This window comes from Hibiscus syriacus, unplaced genomic scaffold (assembly GCF_006381635.1).
Source record: "Hibiscus syriacus cultivar Baekdansim isolate YM2019G1 unplaced genomic scaffold, ASM638163v2 tig00002338_pilon, whole genome shotgun sequence".
Lineage (NCBI taxonomy): Eukaryota > Viridiplantae > Streptophyta > Magnoliopsida > Malvales > Malvaceae > Hibiscus > Hibiscus syriacus.
In genome coordinates, this window is record NW_024061926.1 from 1,371,170 (window position 1) to 1,388,951 (window position 17,782).

Sequence of the window (17,782 nt, forward strand, 5' to 3'; positions counted from 1 at the left end):
TGGCGAATCCAGGCAAAGAGCATTGGAATACAGTAAAGAGGATCCTGAGATACATCAAAGGGACCTCAAATGTTGCATTATGTTACAGAGGATCAAACTTACTAATCAATGGTTATGTAGATTCTGACTATGCAGGAGATTTGGATAAAAGCAAATCTACTACAGGATATGTGTTCAAAGTTGCTGGTGGAGTTGTAAGCTGGGTTTCAAAATTGCAGTCAATTGTGGCTACATCCACAACAGAAGCAGAATATGTAGCAACTACACAAGACAGTAAAGAAGCAATTTGGTTGAAGATGCTATTGGAGGAGCTTGGGCATAATCAAGAGCATGTTTCTCTGTTTTGTGACAGTCAAAGCGCCTTGCATCTAGCAAGGAATCCAGCATTTCATTCAAGGATAAAGCACATACGAGTTCAGTACCATTTCATTCGTGAAAAGGTGGAAGAAGGGACGATAGATATGCAGAAGATCCATACCAAAGACAACATAGCAGATTTCATGACGAAGGCAATCAACACTGATAAATTTACTTGGTGTCGATCCTCTTTTGTATACATATAATCAATTTAGCATATAATTAATACATGATAACATGAATCATATCATTTAGGCATTCAAGCATGTTTTTCTTACCAAGAGTTCTTGAAACCTACCATTTACCAAGATTTTCATGTACAAAGACCATCACGCCATCATATACCATATACAACATATACCAATATAGGCATTTAATCATACACCTTCATACAAAAACTTCTTAAATCCATCATATAACATATACTTCATTTCACACGAATTAAACTACCTTAGTGGTTAAAGAGATAAGTTGTTATCCCTAAAGATTCCAAGTTCGAGCACCGGAGACTTCAAGGGTGTTTGCATTTTCATTTTCAAATTGTTGAAAATATATAAAACTTCAATAGTTGACATTATACATATTATTACTTTATATCATAATAATAATTCAGAATTCACCATAAATATTTATTTATAAAACCTTTTTTATTAATCTGGGGTAAATACAAAGCAATATATGTAAAAAAAATAACTTAAACTTTCGACATTGAAAACTCACACTCATAACATCTATGATGTTCAAACCTTAGTCTTCAAGGAATAACAACAATTCTTTTACCACGGAGGCCACTTGATTCATGCTTATCTATAAAGCTTGAATTCCAAAGATTCTTACTTTTTTCCTTAAAAAAATACAAACCATAAATTAAGTTGATCTACCCTTCACTTGATCAACATGCCAAGTATTTGGTGTAGCCCATAGTTCGAGGACCTCTAGTTGAATTAACCCTTTCTTATTTTGCGTTGGTTTAACTAAAAGCTTGTAGAAGGGGAAAAAAATTACGTTCCAAAGCCGCAGGTCTCAGCCGCTCATCAATGGCTGCCTTAGCCTCCACTCATCCAAATCTTCTTCAGTTCACTCCAAAACTTACGCCTTCGACTCGAAAACTTACGCCTTCGACTCGAAAACTCAAACACAAAAGAATTGCAATGAAACTCTCGGTCCAAGCAATTTCGGCTTCCCCCCAAACTTCTTTTACTGATCAATACGTTCTCCAATTAGCTGACTCATTAGAAGACTCTCTCCCTACTTCTTCTTTTGCGCTTCAAAATCTTAGGAACAATTCCTCGGAAACCATTCTTTCAACCCAATGGCCCTCCCGAAAAGATGAGTCCTTCCGCTTCACGGACACCTCTTTTATCAAGAACTCAGATATAAAGCCAATTTCTCACCCTCCAAAATCCCTAACTTTTTCAGATATTTCAAGAGATACTCAATTGAAAAGTTTTTACTTTGCTGATGGGTTTCTTTTGGATTTTTCATTTGATTCATCAAATTTGCCTGATGGGGTTTATTTAGGTAGCTTGTCAAAGTTACCTTCTGATGGAATACTTGAAAGGGTGTCTGGATTATTAGGTGATTTGGAATGGAGTGATTTGTTTTGGTCTATTAATGGACTAGGTGCACCTGATTTGATGGTTGTTTATGTGCCCGAAGGGTGTAAAGTTGAGCATCCTATTTACTTGAAGTACATTGCAGTTGAGGGAGGTGATGAGGGGTCCAAAACGATGCCGCTTTCAAATCCCAGAGTGTTTGTGTTGGTTGAGAAAGGAGGGGAAGTGGGGATAGTTGAGGAGTTTGCTGGTAATGAAGAGAGCGAGTATTATTGGAATAATTCAGTTTTGGAAGTGGTGGTTGGAGAAGGAGGGAAAGTTAGGCATTCTTATGTGCAAAATCAATCTTTGAATGCTGCTCATATCAAGTGGACTTCAGTCCGGCAGGTAAATTTCGTGCTAATGTTTCTTGAATCGATTTATGTTTACTTTCGATGTTAGTTTAGCATTGCTGTTGGTAGCTAGCTTCTTGGGTTAGTTACAGAAGCTCTTTGTGAAATGTTTTGGATGGCAAAAGCCTTTTGTTTAGTGTTGCTTCTGTCAACTTTTGCTGTCATAAAGTTTTCTTAGCTCAGTGAATAGTTTTATAGATGCTTTTATATTTGCTCAATTGATCTATATGGTGAAAACTCCATTTAGGAAAATGAATGAAATTTCATTGAAAAAGCATAAAAAATGGTATTAATGCAGTGAAACACAACTATATTTGTGTATTTGAGTCAAATCTCCTCAATCATGACTGGACATCCAATTCATTTCCTTTTTCAGACTAGGAGCTTTCTTAAGACTCTATTTGTGTATTTGTGTTTTTCTTTCTGTTTTAGAGTTGAAAGTAAAAGTGTAATTGAGCCGAACCAAGCCCGAATAGTGGCAAGCTTGATGTTTGAGCTCAAGTTCTGTTTCCAATTCTTTTTACTCAAACAATTACTTGAGCTCGTTTGTATTTAAGCTCGAGCTTGAACTTTGTCTTTTGCAGTAAAATAAGGGTATTTATATAATTTTAAATATAAAAATATTTAAAATATGTATTAATGAAAAGCTCAATTAGGCTCATGAGCTGTTTGAGCAAGGTATTATGGTGCTCGGATTCGGCTCAATTATTACTGAATCGAATTTGAGTTTTTTCAAGCCGAACTCGAATAGCTTATGAAAACTAGTGTCTCATTTACACCCCTAGTTTAGAGGATATTCATGTCTTCAAAAGTGTGGACTTGGCATAGAGGTTTTGGGGGGATGATACTTGGGTATTTAACCTAGAGTTAAGGCTCGAGTCAACTCTCCATAGAGACTGAAATGGTATCTTTCATCATTCAACCGTTTCTTGGATCAGATAATGATACATTTTAATCCTTTGGATAAACAAAAAATGGAATTAAATATCCGATGAGAAGATGAAATAAACCTTTCCGACTTTTACGACTTAAGTTATGAATTGAGAGGGAGATAGAAAGTCGAAGAGGAGATAAGAGTATTCAATAACCTGGGGAAGATCAATTAGATAATCTAATACTAGTTATAGCATCATAGCCAAGTGATTTTGGCCTCTAATCCCATTTTAGTTACTGTTCATAATTTAATCCTTATAGGAATGACTTTATATTAGCCTATTTTCAACATGTCTGCAACCCAAATATGGTTCATAAAGCCTCATTTGCTGTTATGTAAATTTCATTGGAATACATGTTTGCAATAATATTCTTACTAAGCTACGTGTAGGAATCAACTAGTACCTATGAACTTGTCGAGGTGAGCACGGGTGGAAAATTGAGCAGGCATAACGTCCATATTCAACAATTGGGCTCCGATACAGTAACCGAATTAACAACATTTCATTTGTGTGTTGGTGACCAAACACAAGATCTACACAGTAGAATAGTTTTGGACCATCCACGAGGTTATTGTCAACAACTTCACAAATGCATCGTGGCTCATTCATCAGGGCAAGCGGTTTTCGATGGGAACGTAAAGGTCAACAGGTAACACTTGTCTGCTAACCTCTGGAATCTGGGAAGTGCCTCAAACAACATAGTTGCTTTCCTTTGATATCATTTGCTTGTCATCTTTTTGCAGGTATGCACAACAGACAGATGCAGGGCAACTAACAAGGAGCCTCCTCCTCGAGCCTCGAGCAACCGTAAATGTCAAACCCAATCTCCAAATCATTGCTGATGATGTGAAGTGCTCTCATGGAGCTGCCATAAGTGATCTAGAGGAAAGCCAACTCTTCTACTTTCAAGCTCGAGGGATCGACTTGGAGACTGCTCGGAAGGCTCTTGTATTTTCATTTGGTGCTGAGGTTATTGACAAGCTACCGCATACTTCTCTCCAGAAGCAAGTAAAAAATAATGTTAAAGAATTGCTTGGATCCACAACCAAAGACTCCTAATAATCAAAACAATGACTTGGTTTATGTATCAAATTGTTATAATCATGTGTTTTTCGAATAATCATTCCTCCATTCATACAAATTTTGTTCTTGTTTGAAGTAGAGAGGAATAGCTGTACCTGCCGTATAAAACATTGTTGATGGATGCTTAACTGCTTATTTTGTTGAGAAAAGTTAGTAGATTTTTTATAAAAGACCAAGGAGTTCATCTTATATAACTGTGCTAGAAGAAGATTAGTTCGCTGAACCAGAATATGGAACTCATTGTAGAAATGATTCTGTTATATCTTTGGAAACTGTTATCTCTTCGTTAGACAAGATCTACATAGATTTTTCTCGCTTTAAAGCTTCCAATAAACTCATCTCATCAGGACATGAGAGTATCATAGTCTTCAAATCAACTATAGTGCACAGATAAGAATTTTGACAGAATTATATAATCCACCATTGTAAAAATCTTAAAATTTTTAGTAACTATTTTTTTCTCAATAAATCAAATAAACTTGTGAATTAAAAAATAAAAACTATGTTCGCCCTCGGACTTAATAAAAACCCCATTTCAACCCATCAACTACTATGAAAAGTCACATCAACACTGTAAACTATCACGTCGGTATCGTGAACTATCACACCGACATCATAATCGTCAACAACGGAAACCGTTCGTCAAAGGATCACATTAGACTTTAATTTTAAGGGCCACATTGAATACAAAAATAGTTCAAAGACCAAATTGATTTTTTGAAAAAATTTGAGGGCCTCACATACCATTAAATCAAAAAAGAAAAGGGAACTCAATCATACCGATTAAGATATCGATCCCCTAGCCTTTTCCAACCCTTTCTCTACCGATCAAGATGAACTCCAATGTCTGAACAAATCTAAGTTCTTTGAATTCGAGGAAATTGATTTTCGATCAAACTTCATTTCCTTACGAGAATTAGAATCATCTGAGAATTTCTATTCATCGTTGAAACCATTTCTTTTCTTTCTAAAGTTGACAGTAAATTTATTAACGATAGAAACATATTAAATAAATTATTAAAATAATCCAACTATCAATATACTATTAGTGAGACGCCAAAATGGGCATTGGAAGAAAATATTCTATTAGAAAAAGGAATAGTGGGCGTATAATTCATATAAGTCTTATTGAAAAATGATACTCATTCACATGGTTTTCACTTCACAATCACATGAAACAGTAAAAACAGCAGCATACACACACATATATATATAGATGATATTATCTTTGTAAGAAAGGGTGTTGGGATGAGGCTTTCGTTGCTCACCATTCATTCATGATAAAACCTGCATCGCAGCCATAAACCATTCAACCCGTCTTCTCTTTATTTCATTCCCCCCTTACAGATTTGCAGCCAAAAGCCCATAACACACAGAAATTAAAGATAGATTGATACCCAGTAACATGGCGCTCAGAATGTGGGCTTCTTCCACTGCCAATGCACTCAAAATCTCCTGTTCCTCCAAAGCTCACCTTTCCATCTCCAGATGCTTTTCCACTGGTACTCAAAATCTTTCTTTTTTAATCTTTTAGTCACTGTTTTTTTATGGTTAGTATGGATTGTGATGTTGATAATGTGTTGGAATTTGCAGTTTTGGATGGGTTGAAATATGCCAAGTCACATGAATGGGTGAAGCTTGAAGGTTCTGTGGCTACCATTGGCATCACTGACCATGCTCAGGTTTCTTCCTTCTTTCCTCGCTTAACTTTTCATGTCCTACTAAAAGTATTAGCTCTTCCCCCCCCCCCTCCCTCCCCTTAGGTTTCCTATATTTGGAGTTCAATTTACTACAATGAGACCTTATATCAAATTTAAGTAGACTAGAGGGATCAAGTTCCAAAGTTTGGAATGATTGTTAACCAGTTAAACAAATTTGATTGAGGATCAAGGAAATAATAAACCTTACCTTCATATATGATCCCCTCATATTGCTCATCTAAGGAATTAGCTTCTTGCACGAACCAAGCGATCTCAGTGATCGAAAAGATGCAAATACATCGTCTGTAGGGGTATTTGAGCGTTTATTGTCAAATGGTTGAGAGTCTTTCGAACATATACTTCCTTTTAATCACATTCCAGACTAATATGAAAAACGGAACTAGCTTCTTACATGATCGTTTATGCTTTAAAGGACCATCTTGGAGAAGTGGTGTTTGTGGAGCTGCCAGAAGCAGGTGGTTCAGTGAGCCAAGGAAAAGGGTTCGGAGCTGTGGAAAGTGTTAAAGCAACCAGTGATGTCAATTCCCCGATCTCTGGCGAAGTCGTCGAGGTTAACTCCAAGCTCACTGAAGCTCCTGGCTTGGTATAAAATCCTCTCATCCTCAACTATATATGTACTTAAAAAGTGCTTTCCTTGATGACTTGTAAGTTAATTTAACATGGTGTTGGTGTTGCTGTTGAAGATCAATAAAAGCCCATATGAAGAAGGATGGATGATCAAGGTAAAGCCCAGCAGTCCATCAGAACTAGAATCATTGATGGGTTCAAATGAATACACCAAATTCTGCGAGGAAGAAGATGCTTCCCACTAAAAACCCTCTATACCATATTTTCAGCTTATGTCAACAAGCATTGTCCTACATCTTTTATGTTTATCAATCATAAAACATCTACCCTTTCTAGTAATAAAATCTTCTTTTCACTTTAATATGTTGTAATAGTACCGTTCTTATTCATATCCAAATCTAAGAACAAGGAGAATCTGCAGATTCTCCTTAGAAAAAGACACCATTAAGAAGATTGCCTTGATCATTTGACCTTCATGACTTTGGCAAGGCAGTTGTCCATAGGCCTTGGAAGAGGTAAATACACAATGGGGCCTCCAGGATTGATTTGTTCAAGCCTACAGATTAAACAAACAGAAGAAAAAACAAAGAAGATATCAATCTTTTTTCGGATTGATTAGTACGTTAAACCAAGTTTTCGGATTGAATTTACTAATCCTGACTCACTTGTAGTTGAGTAGAAGATAATGAAGGAAAATGGAGATCTCAAGCTTGGCCAGATCTGCACCAGGGCAAATCCTGCTTCCTGCCCTAAAGGGAAGGAATGATCCAGCTTTGGGTTTACAGTTCTGCATGCAAGCAATAACTTATTAGATGCAATTTCCTCTCGAGGATCATGAAAACAACCAAATCCAATGTTCTAATTATGGTTTAAGTCCCACTATTATACTGAAATTCGATTGATTTTTTTCTTTTGATTAATTTATGGTGATTACAAGATAGTATCTGTTGTAAAGATTCTTAATAATTTGACAATGAAAGCTCAATCACTCTTACAGTCTCTGGTGCTCAAACTTAGAGACTCTAAGAATAACAATCATCCATTTAACCACTGAGATAACTTGGTTCGTGTATTTATATGTAAACTTTATTGTGTGATCGGATAATAATAATAATAATAAATGTGTCATACTTTTAATGGTAACAACTAACGGTATTAATTTAGACCTACTTATAAAAGTAAAGGTATTAGACTATGTAAAAAGAGTATTGATTAAATTTCAATTTTCAGCAAAGTAAATATACCGAAACTAATAGTAATTATACGTTTTAACAGGTTATGTTTTAGGGTTTTTAGCCATGCCAATGTTATAAATTTAAAACTTAGGCTTAATTGTCAAATTGACCATTAAACCGCATCTTTTTCTTAAGTGGGTATCTAATTTTGTTTAATCAAGAGTGATACTTATTATTATTACTTTCAGGGGTAAAATTAGGATATCATCTTAAGGGGCAAAGTATATTTAACAATAGAATTTGAGATAGGCAAAATGAAACTAAACAAAAACTAAAAGGGTTAAATAAGTATTTTTTAAACGAAGAGTGGCTTCGTACCTGATTACTTCCATTAGTCAACAATGATTTAAAAGTGATCTGGCTCAATAATTGAACAATACGTGACATGTTTCAATTGATTAAAAGTCAATATAAAAATAAGGGTCGAAACTATATTGTTTTTTTTATTTAGGTATTTAAATTATTTTTTGATTAGTTTAACTGTCTAATGTTATAAATGTTATCATTTTAAGTGTCTCGACTGTAGAATCATTAGAAAATTTCGTTAAATGACACATGTTATATTATGGTAATTTAGAAAATTTTTATTTTATAAAAAATTTAAAATATAATTTTAAAAATATCAAAATTTCCAGAAATCTTAAAAAATATACCAAAACTTTGAAAATCTTTATTTCAATCACTTTTCCCACGTTGGCCACCGCCGTTTGCCATCATTGTCGTCGATCAAACTTCCACCCAACCGGATCTCCACGGACAACACGACCACCGTCCACTAACCTTTGAAATCATTCCAACCGCCATCACCAAATGCTAACATTGGGTAAAGGGGGACGAGGGGGCAATAAGTGAAAGGGAGGGGGAGTGGGAGAGGGGGAGAGATGGACGGGAAGAGGTGGGATTTTTTTTTTAAATATATATTTTTAAATATAATAATTTGTTTTTAACTTTTTTAAATAAAATCTTTAAAATTACCAGAATATGACACATGTTATTTAACGAGATTTTTTTAACGACAGTTATGGTCGAGACACTTAATTAAAATGATAATGTTTGTAACATTAGACACTTGAATTGACCAAAAAATAATTTAGAGACCTAAATAGGAGAAATGACATAATTTCAACACTTATTTTTATATTAAACCAAAGTTATTTTCTTAATGAAATTAATACTTTGGATAATTAAAAAGAAGGTTTAGACGTCACTTTTGATTAAAACAAAGTTTTAGACATCTAATAAGAAAGGAGTATAATTTAGGGTTGAAGTTATTAAACTTACATCCCATCTTGTACGGAGGAACTCCTTTGGGTTTGAATAAACTTGAGGATCCATATGAACACCCCTATTCCATACCAAAACCTTCCAACCTTTTGGTATCAAATAACCTGTGGAAAAAAACAATGCTTTTTTTTATTATTTAATGGACAAACGTAAAAATTTATGTCAAGAGGAGGGAATTTAAGAAATTATATTAAAAATTTAAGAATGCGGAATTATAAAATTTTAAAGGATACAAAATTAGATAATCGATAAAAAATATAAAGAAAAGTCTAAAATTTAAGGGAATTTGAAATTTCTAAGGATGCGACTTCATCCAACACCACTCGATTTATCCCACTTACAATAAAAACTTAGGAATTAGAGGGATTGAAATTTCTAACCATTGAGGTTAACGTCAACTTTGGCCTCACGAAAATTGGAAAACGAGAGAATGGTTCTTCTCAGTGTCTCATTAATTACCTAACAATAAAAAATCTTTTGTCACTCATGCCAAGTCTTTGACGTTTTCAAGTAAATTAGATGTTTCTTGTGAAACAAACAATTCAACGAAGGTAGCGCACACGTTACCTTTTGAAGATAATTCATTTCTCTAATATCTTCAAGATTCAAACCCTTCTGTATACTTGCTCTTCTCTTTAAGATTTCTTGTTGCTCATCATGAAAATTTGTCATTACTGTAAAAATAATCATAAAATTTGAGCATAGGACAAGGACTAATATCAAATTAGACCAAGAAGAAAATAATAATTGAAGGTCTGGCTGGTATGCAGGTAAATAATCACCCACAAAGCTGCATGTGCTGAACTTTCATGTCCAGCTAACAAGAACACGAGCAGCAAATCGATTATATCCTCATCCTGCAACTTTTTCCCATTTTCATCTTCAATTTCCATTAGTAAATCAATCATTCCTCTGTTTTCATTATGATCAATGACTTGATTACTCTTGGCTCTCCTCTCATCCATGACATGTTGTAGGATCTTAACCAGCATATTCCTTGCCTGATACATGAAAAAGTTTCAGAATTAAAAAACGTTCAAATTGTTACTGTAGATAACTAACGTTTGAAACTTACTTCGAGAGCTTTGTAGAAAGCAAAACCAGGAACATTAATGGCGGCAGATTTCAACCCATAGTTCAAATCGGTGTAGTGCTTCTCAACCGACCCCAGAATGGATTCGGCGCTTGAACCGACGAAGATGTGTGTGATCACTTTGAAAGCAACCTTTCTCATCTCCTTCAACCACTCTATTGGCTCTTTCATTCTAGTCCATTCATCCAATGCCTGCATCACAGTATCCTCAATGTACTCAATATACATGGACAATGCCTCATGGCCGTTGATAGGGCCCGTTGTTAGTCTCCGCAGGCGCTTGTGCTCCGAATTTGGAATGCCGTGAAACGATCTCTTCCCTGTTAATCGCATCGTCGACGATGGATAACCGAGTCCGAATTGTTCATTATCTGCCAACACTCTCCTACAGGTTTCCTGAGTACATACTATGATGCTTGGATTTCCAAACAAATAAGTCTTGTAGATACCAGTTCGGCCATTCCTATAATCTCCAAGCAAATTAAAGGGAACGTTACAATTGTGTTCAAAGGCATAACATTGTGATATATATATATAGCAATGAAAATGAAAGACCTTTTAACCAGGTTGTATATGAAAGTGTCAAGGTCCTTGGACTTGAAAGCTTTGAGAAAAGACCAAATATTGCCGAATACAGGCCATCCCATTTCACCTGGAGGAACATGATGTTTCTTATGATCTCCCAAGCTGCTAACATAAAGCCACTGGTTTATTTTCTTGAGAAAACAAACAAGAAAACATATGTTGCTAGCAGAAGAGCCAGGATCAAGCCCACTATATCTAAATCCATTTAACCAAACTTTCAGTCTTCAACTTATGTTTCTCAGACAGCTCTTGTCTTTGTAACTGCGATTCTGTTCTGTTGGTTCCTATTTATAGCTTCAAATTACCTAAGCAAAGCTACCTGCAGCCTTAGCACGTATTAGTCAATACCTTGACAGATATGTAATCTTCCTTTTTCTTCTTGTTTGCTTATTGTTTTTACATATGCGCTTGCTACGCTGCGATAGATAAAATTAAAATTTGTTATATTACTTTCCAAGTATAATAACAATTTATTAGTAATTTATTGTTGCTTTATGCCAGAATGCACTCATCTAACTATTGTTTTGATTCAATAGGCTTGTTTGGTTTGAGAATACAGTAAAATAGATTAAATCGATGAAATTTTTAAATACGAATGATTAAATTGATTGAATTGTTTCAAATTATGACAAAAATAATAGAATATATAAGTTTGGAGGACTAAAAATATTATTATATAAGATGACATTTTATTTTTATGTTTTAATTTTAATGACAAAAATGTTTTTTTATAATAATATTTTAATTGAGTGATTTTTTATGATATTTTTAAAATATAGGATAAAGTATACAAATGATCAATTGACTATAAGGTGCTACTTTATCGTGTCTCCGACTATTAAAAGTTATGAAATCGTCCTTAGACTATAGGGTATTGCTTTGTTGAGTTTCCCGACAATTAAAAGTTACAAAATTGTTACTCGACTATTCATATTTTCCAAACTCGTCATTTTATGTTAAAAAATAATGATAGTCTGTGCTGGACGTTAACTTGATGACTGTGATATGATAAAATCTAATTCTAAAATCTCAAACTACTATCATATCTTAATATACAAGTTAATGTTTAACTCAGACTATCATCAAATTTTTAATGAAAAAAGACGATTTTGAAATATATGAATAGTCGGATGACCATTTTATAACTTTTAATAGTCAAGGGAATCAACAAAGTAACACTCTATAATTGGAGACTATTTTGTAACTTTTAATAATTGAGAGACTCAACAAAACAATTTTCTATAATTGAGAAATATTTGTATACTTTACCCTTAAAAATAATATGTTTAGTACCAAATCCATAATTAGGTGGTTGAGTACTGTATTTTAACGCTTTTAATAGAACCCATGAGGAGAGGATTCCCTGTTAACTAATCTATAAGGTGGTGAAAATATTTTTATGTATGAATATCCTTAACACCCGATAACAGTAAATTAAAAGGTGTTATTGATGTACGAACCAAATAATCTCAATTATAAAAAGATGATTATTATTTTTAAATGTTTTGAGTTCGAACACGATATCTGTAGAAATATTTGACAATTCATTATTAAATAATTGAGAGTCTTTCGAGCAAATGCTATTGTAATTATAACAAACTAATAAAAAAACACGTGTTACCCAATTCTTTAGACATAATACTCTGTAAGCAATACTCTCAAGCAATTGACTTTGTAATAATTTATAATTTACATTAGAAATACTATCGTATTCTGTCCCCATAGAATGAAAACTATCAGTGGGATCTTTCTTCTCAGATTCATATTCCGAAATCAAATTTACCACGAAACTACGGGTTTTATTTTATGTCCCAAATTGCATCTCTCTTTACTTTCTTGAACTTTTGATTATTGACCGTAAGCACCTTCAGATTGGATCACGTTTCAAAACACCAATAAAACCTTAAGTTGCTGAAGTGATCGAAATGAATCAAAGACGTTGCATGCAAGTGAGTAAATAAACTCTATCAAATAAAGTAAATGTATCTTTCACTTTATAATCACAACACAACATGGAAAAAAACGCTTGCATGGAAAGAATCTACTGCAACTGGCATATATGTTTATGAAATTTCCCATTGGAATGTTGTAGAAACAATAGAGAAAGTATTCTCATTGATATTATTCATCAATAGAAAAGAGCTATATATACACAAACTAGTATATCTAAACTAGGTAACTAAATATATTACAATTAATAAAATATATATTTTTCCTAAAAGTTAGCCTAATAATTTGTAACACTCCCCCTCAAGTTGGATCATAGATATTAATCATGCCCAACTTGTTACATAGATAATTGATTCGGATTCCATTGAGACCCTTTGTGAAAATATTCCCAGTTGTTCTCCGATCTTCACATATCCAATAGTGACCAAACCTTGTTGTATCTCCTCGCGAATGAAACGACAATCAATCTCAATGTGTTTAATTCGTTCATGAAAGACAGGGTTGGAAGTAATATGAAGCGCAACTTGATTATCACACCATAGTTTTACTGGTACTAAGATTTTAATTCCAGCTTCATTGAGGATCTGATATACCCATATGATTTCACATACGGACTTGGCCATTGCTCTGTATTCAACTTCAGCACTAGATTGTGAGACCACATTTTGTTTCTTACTCTTCCATGAAACCAACTTACCACCAACAAACACACAATATCCTAAGGTAGATCTTCTATCTTCCTTGTATCCTGCCCAATCCGAGTCTGAAAAACATTTGATCCTATTATGACCATGATTTCTATATAAAATTCCACGTCAAAGAGCACTTTTCAAATAATGAAAAACTTGTTCTACTGTTTTCCAATGATCAACAGTTGGAGATGACATATACTGGCTCAGAACACTTACATGATACACAATGTCATGACGCGTTACTGTAAGATAGTTCAATTTTCCAGTAATTCGCCTGTACCTCTCAGGATCATCAAAACATTCTCCTTCTTTGGTTAATTATAGATTAGGAACCATTGGAGTGCTACAATGTTTAGCACCTAATTTTCCCGTTCGATAATAAATCAAGAACATATTTTCTTTGGGATAGAAATATTCCTCTTTTACTTATGTTTACCTCAACTCCCAAGAAATACGTTAGTATCCCCAAATCTTTGGTGTGGAACTTAGTGTGAAGAAAAGACTTCAGAGATGAAATTCCACTAGAGTCATTTCCAATGATAATGATATCGTCCACATAAACCACTAATAGGATAATGACTCCATCAGACTTTATAAAGAAAAAATAATGGTCTGACTCACTTTTCTGCATCCCGAACTTCTCAATAGCCTGACTAAATTTCCCAAACCAAGCTCAAGGAATTTGTTTCAAGGCGTATAAAGATTTCTTCAGACGACATATTTTCCCATACTCCCCCTAAGCAACAAAATCAGGTGGTTGCTCCATATACACCTCCTCCTAAAGATTACCATTAGGAAAGGCATTCTTTATATCCAACTGATGCAAAATCCAACCAAAACTAACTGCAAGAGAGATAAATAGTTGAACAGAGGCCCGTTTAGCAACTGGAGAAAATGTATCATAATAATCCACTCCATAGGTCTGAGCAAATCATTTGGCAACAAGACACGCTTTCAATCAATTAACAAAGACACCAACATTGAATTTGATAGTAAATATCCATTTGCACCCAATAACTTGTTTACCAGTGGTCAAAGGTACCAAGGTCCACTTACCATTGTCAGCTAGAGCAGTCATCTCCTCAACCATAGTTGTACGCCATCCAGGATGAGTTAATGCTTCTCGAACAGTTTTAGGTATGGAAATAGTATCTAAGGATGTAAGAAAGACACAAGAAGAATAAGACAAACAATTATAGGAAACAAAAGAAGAAATTGGGTATGTACATGTACATTTACCTTTATGAAGAGCAATATGTAGGTCAAGGTCATCTATGGCGACCAGATCTGATGACAAAGATATTGGCTCATCAGGACATGATTCTGGAAGTTTTGTAACCGGGTTAGAACTGACCAATTGCTAGCGATGGGAGTATGTGTGTATAATGGGAAGCTTAACAAATGAAGGCTGAACCAATGTAGAAGATTATGAATCCAAATTTGATGAGACATGGTAGATTAATAAATCATCTTCCTCCTGATGCATAGAATCTGAAGAAAAAGGGAAATATGTTTGTTCTAAAAAAGTAACATCGGTAGACACAAGATACCTACCCAGACTGTAACTATAACAACGATACCCTTTTTGTGTATGAGAATATCCCAAAAACACACATTTCAAAGACTTGGGATGAAGCTTGGTAACCTAAGGACTGACATCCCGAACAAAACAAATACACAAAAAAGTTTTTGGTGAGATGGGAAACAAATTTTTGTTTGGAAGGAAGGTATGGAAATGTGTTTTACCCAACAAAATTGAAGAAGTCATACGATTGATTAGAAAGCAAGCGTTAGACATGACATTAGCTAAAAATATTTTAGAACCCTCATTTAAAATAACAAGGCCAGAGTAGTTTAAATAAGATATCTAGTTTTTTCTTCTTTTGGCAACACCATTTTGGGAAGGGGTGTCTACATAGGAGGTTTGATGGAGCATGCCTTGCTCACACATGTATTTTTGAAAAGGATCAAAAAGATATTCTTTTGCATTATCACTTCGTAATATTTATACAGGTGTGCCAAATTGGGTTCGAACAAAAAAAAATGGGTAAACAATTCAGAACGGTATTTCATTAAATAAAGCCATATTATTTGAGAATAATCATCAACAAAAGTAACAAAATAACGAAAATCAGATTTAGAAATAACTGGGCTAGGTCCCCAAACATCAAAATGAACTAACTTAAAAGTAGCAGAAGCTCGTTTATTGACTCTAGGACTTGAACTAAGACGGTGATGTTTAGCAAACTAACAAGACTCACAATCCAATGTTGTTAACTAGGAAAATTGAGGACAAAGTTTCTTTAAAGAAGAAAGTGAAGGATGACCCCACCTACAATGTTCTCCAAAAGGGGTAAGAATCCCAATGCATATCACATATATAAAGACTATCCAATTTATGTCCTTTACTAATAATCTTATTTGTCAAGAGATCCTGAAACAAACAATAACTGGGGAAAAATGAGACATAACAATTAAGGGTACATGTAAGTTTACTGACAGACATCAAATTAAAAGATAAATGTGGTAAACTCAAAACATCAAGGATATAAAGACCATCCAATTTATGTCCTTTACTAATAATCTTATTCGTCAAGAGATCCTGAAATAAACAATAACCGGGAAAAAATGAGACACGACAATTAAGGGTACATGTAAGTTTACTGATTGACATCAAATTAAAAGATAATTGTGGTAAACTCAAAACACACTACAACAAATTTATCAATTGATGACAAAATTTCTATATGACATAATGAATAATGTCACAAAATATACTATAAACGTGACGTTTCTTTGTTTTCGTCATATTTAGTGATTAATGATATATCTTTTATGACAATTTTAAAATAAGTCATTGATTTTCGTCACTATATTTTTGGAGCCAAAATTTACCTCCAAAAAAACCTGGTGGGAAACCTTTCAATGACGTTTAGACAAATTAGCGACGTTCTAAAATCGTCTCCAATGAAATAGAAGTATTAGTGACGATTTATTATTATGACGATTCAATTTAAAATAGTGACATTACAAATTTGTCACCAATAAATTTTATTTGTGACAATTTGATTCATTTTATTTTATAAGAAAAAAAAATGTGACGTTTTATTCATATCACAAAAATTAAGTTTAACATGACTAATTCAATTATTTTTAATTCATTATTATATATCTTGTTTTTATATGACGATTTAAAAAGGAGATAATATGATCGTGTCATTCAATGTTTAGCACCAATAATTATCATAAAAAAGTTGTCAAAAATCTTTTAGTGTCATATTAGATTTGTCACTAATTCCAATTTTTATTAGTTAGCAAATTTAAAATATTTTTAGATTTTAGACTCCAATCTCGATCGCTCTATTAGTTTTCTAAAAGATGTGTGCTCTATAAATATTTTATATGTGTATATATATTTAAGAATTTTTTAATATATATATATATATAATATTCAAAAAGTCCTAACCATACGAAATAAAATTAATTCAATCCTTAAATTATTATTAAAATATAAAATTATTCTTTTGAAATTTTTGAAATTTTTTCAAAAATAAAAAATATTAGTAAAATTAAAAAAAATGTTTTTAACTATAAAATATTACACAATTATTTTAAAAATCATAAAATAATACATAATTATTCTAGAATATTAAATAATTACTTAAAAATATTTAGAAAACAATATAAAATGTAAAAATATTAAATTTTAAAGATTCATTTGCAACACAACGTGGTCTTATATTATACGTAACGATCACATCCTAATTTTGGGGTCAAAAGTTTGAGTATTAATTATGTTAAATTATAGGATAATTTTACAATTGAAGGGCTTTATTGTTGTAAATTAGATGTTCATGGACTCAATTGTACAAAAAATATAACAGTTAAAGACTAAATTTAATGATTTTGAAATATAGTGTCCAAATTAGGATGATAAGGATTTTTTTAAATATGTGATAATATTAAGGTTCCATTTCGTGAACCCTAGAAACATCTAGGGTGACGCCCTAAAATATAGCCATTACATTATATACATATTATATTTCCATAGCCCTTGTTTCATTTTTGATTTTCTTTATTTCCTTGCTCTCCCTCCCATTCTCTCCCTCGTTTAACTCCGGCAAAACTTCATTTGCCTTGCTCCGACGTCTCCGTCATTGTTATTCTCTTCAAAGCTTGAAGTGCTCCATCGCTTTCTCTAACCACGTTTTCACCGTTGTATTTGTTGTTGTCATTGACACCTTCTACAACCCTAACTTGTCCTTACCGCCGGTGATTCACTTCAGCTGCAGAGCCCTTGTAGCCGCGTGGTTCAACAAACAGCAGCGAGCC

General features: G+C 33.5%; 2 protein-coding genes and 1 pseudogene across 2 annotated transcripts; 2 read left to right on the forward strand and 1 right to left on the reverse strand.

Annotated features, from left to right (window-relative positions):
* Positions 1-1,364: 1,364 nt before the first annotated feature.
* LOC120145237 (protein ABCI7, chloroplastic-like) lies at positions 1,365-4,472 on the forward strand. Its single transcript, XM_039159132.1, has 3 exons — positions 1,365-2,300; positions 3,630-3,889; positions 3,984-4,472. Exons 1-3 carry the CDS (start codon positions 1,395-1,397, stop codon positions 4,297-4,299), a joined length of 1,482 nt encoding a protein of 493 aa, XP_039015063.1. The 5' UTR covers positions 1,365-1,394; the 3' UTR covers positions 4,300-4,472.
* A 1,122-nt stretch (positions 4,473-5,594) lies between these two features.
* LOC120145249 (glycine cleavage system H protein, mitochondrial-like) lies at positions 5,595-6,888 on the forward strand. Its single transcript, XM_039159141.1, has 4 exons — positions 5,595-5,825; positions 5,917-6,005; positions 6,457-6,627; positions 6,728-6,888. Exons 1-4 carry the CDS (start codon positions 5,729-5,731, stop codon positions 6,854-6,856), a joined length of 486 nt encoding a protein of 161 aa, XP_039015072.1. The 5' UTR covers positions 5,595-5,728; the 3' UTR covers positions 6,857-6,888.
* Positions 6,889-7,038: 150 nt separating this feature from the next.
* LOC120145260 lies at positions 7,039-11,028 on the reverse strand (annotated as a pseudogene).
* Between the last annotated feature and the right edge of the window lie 6,754 nt (positions 11,029-17,782).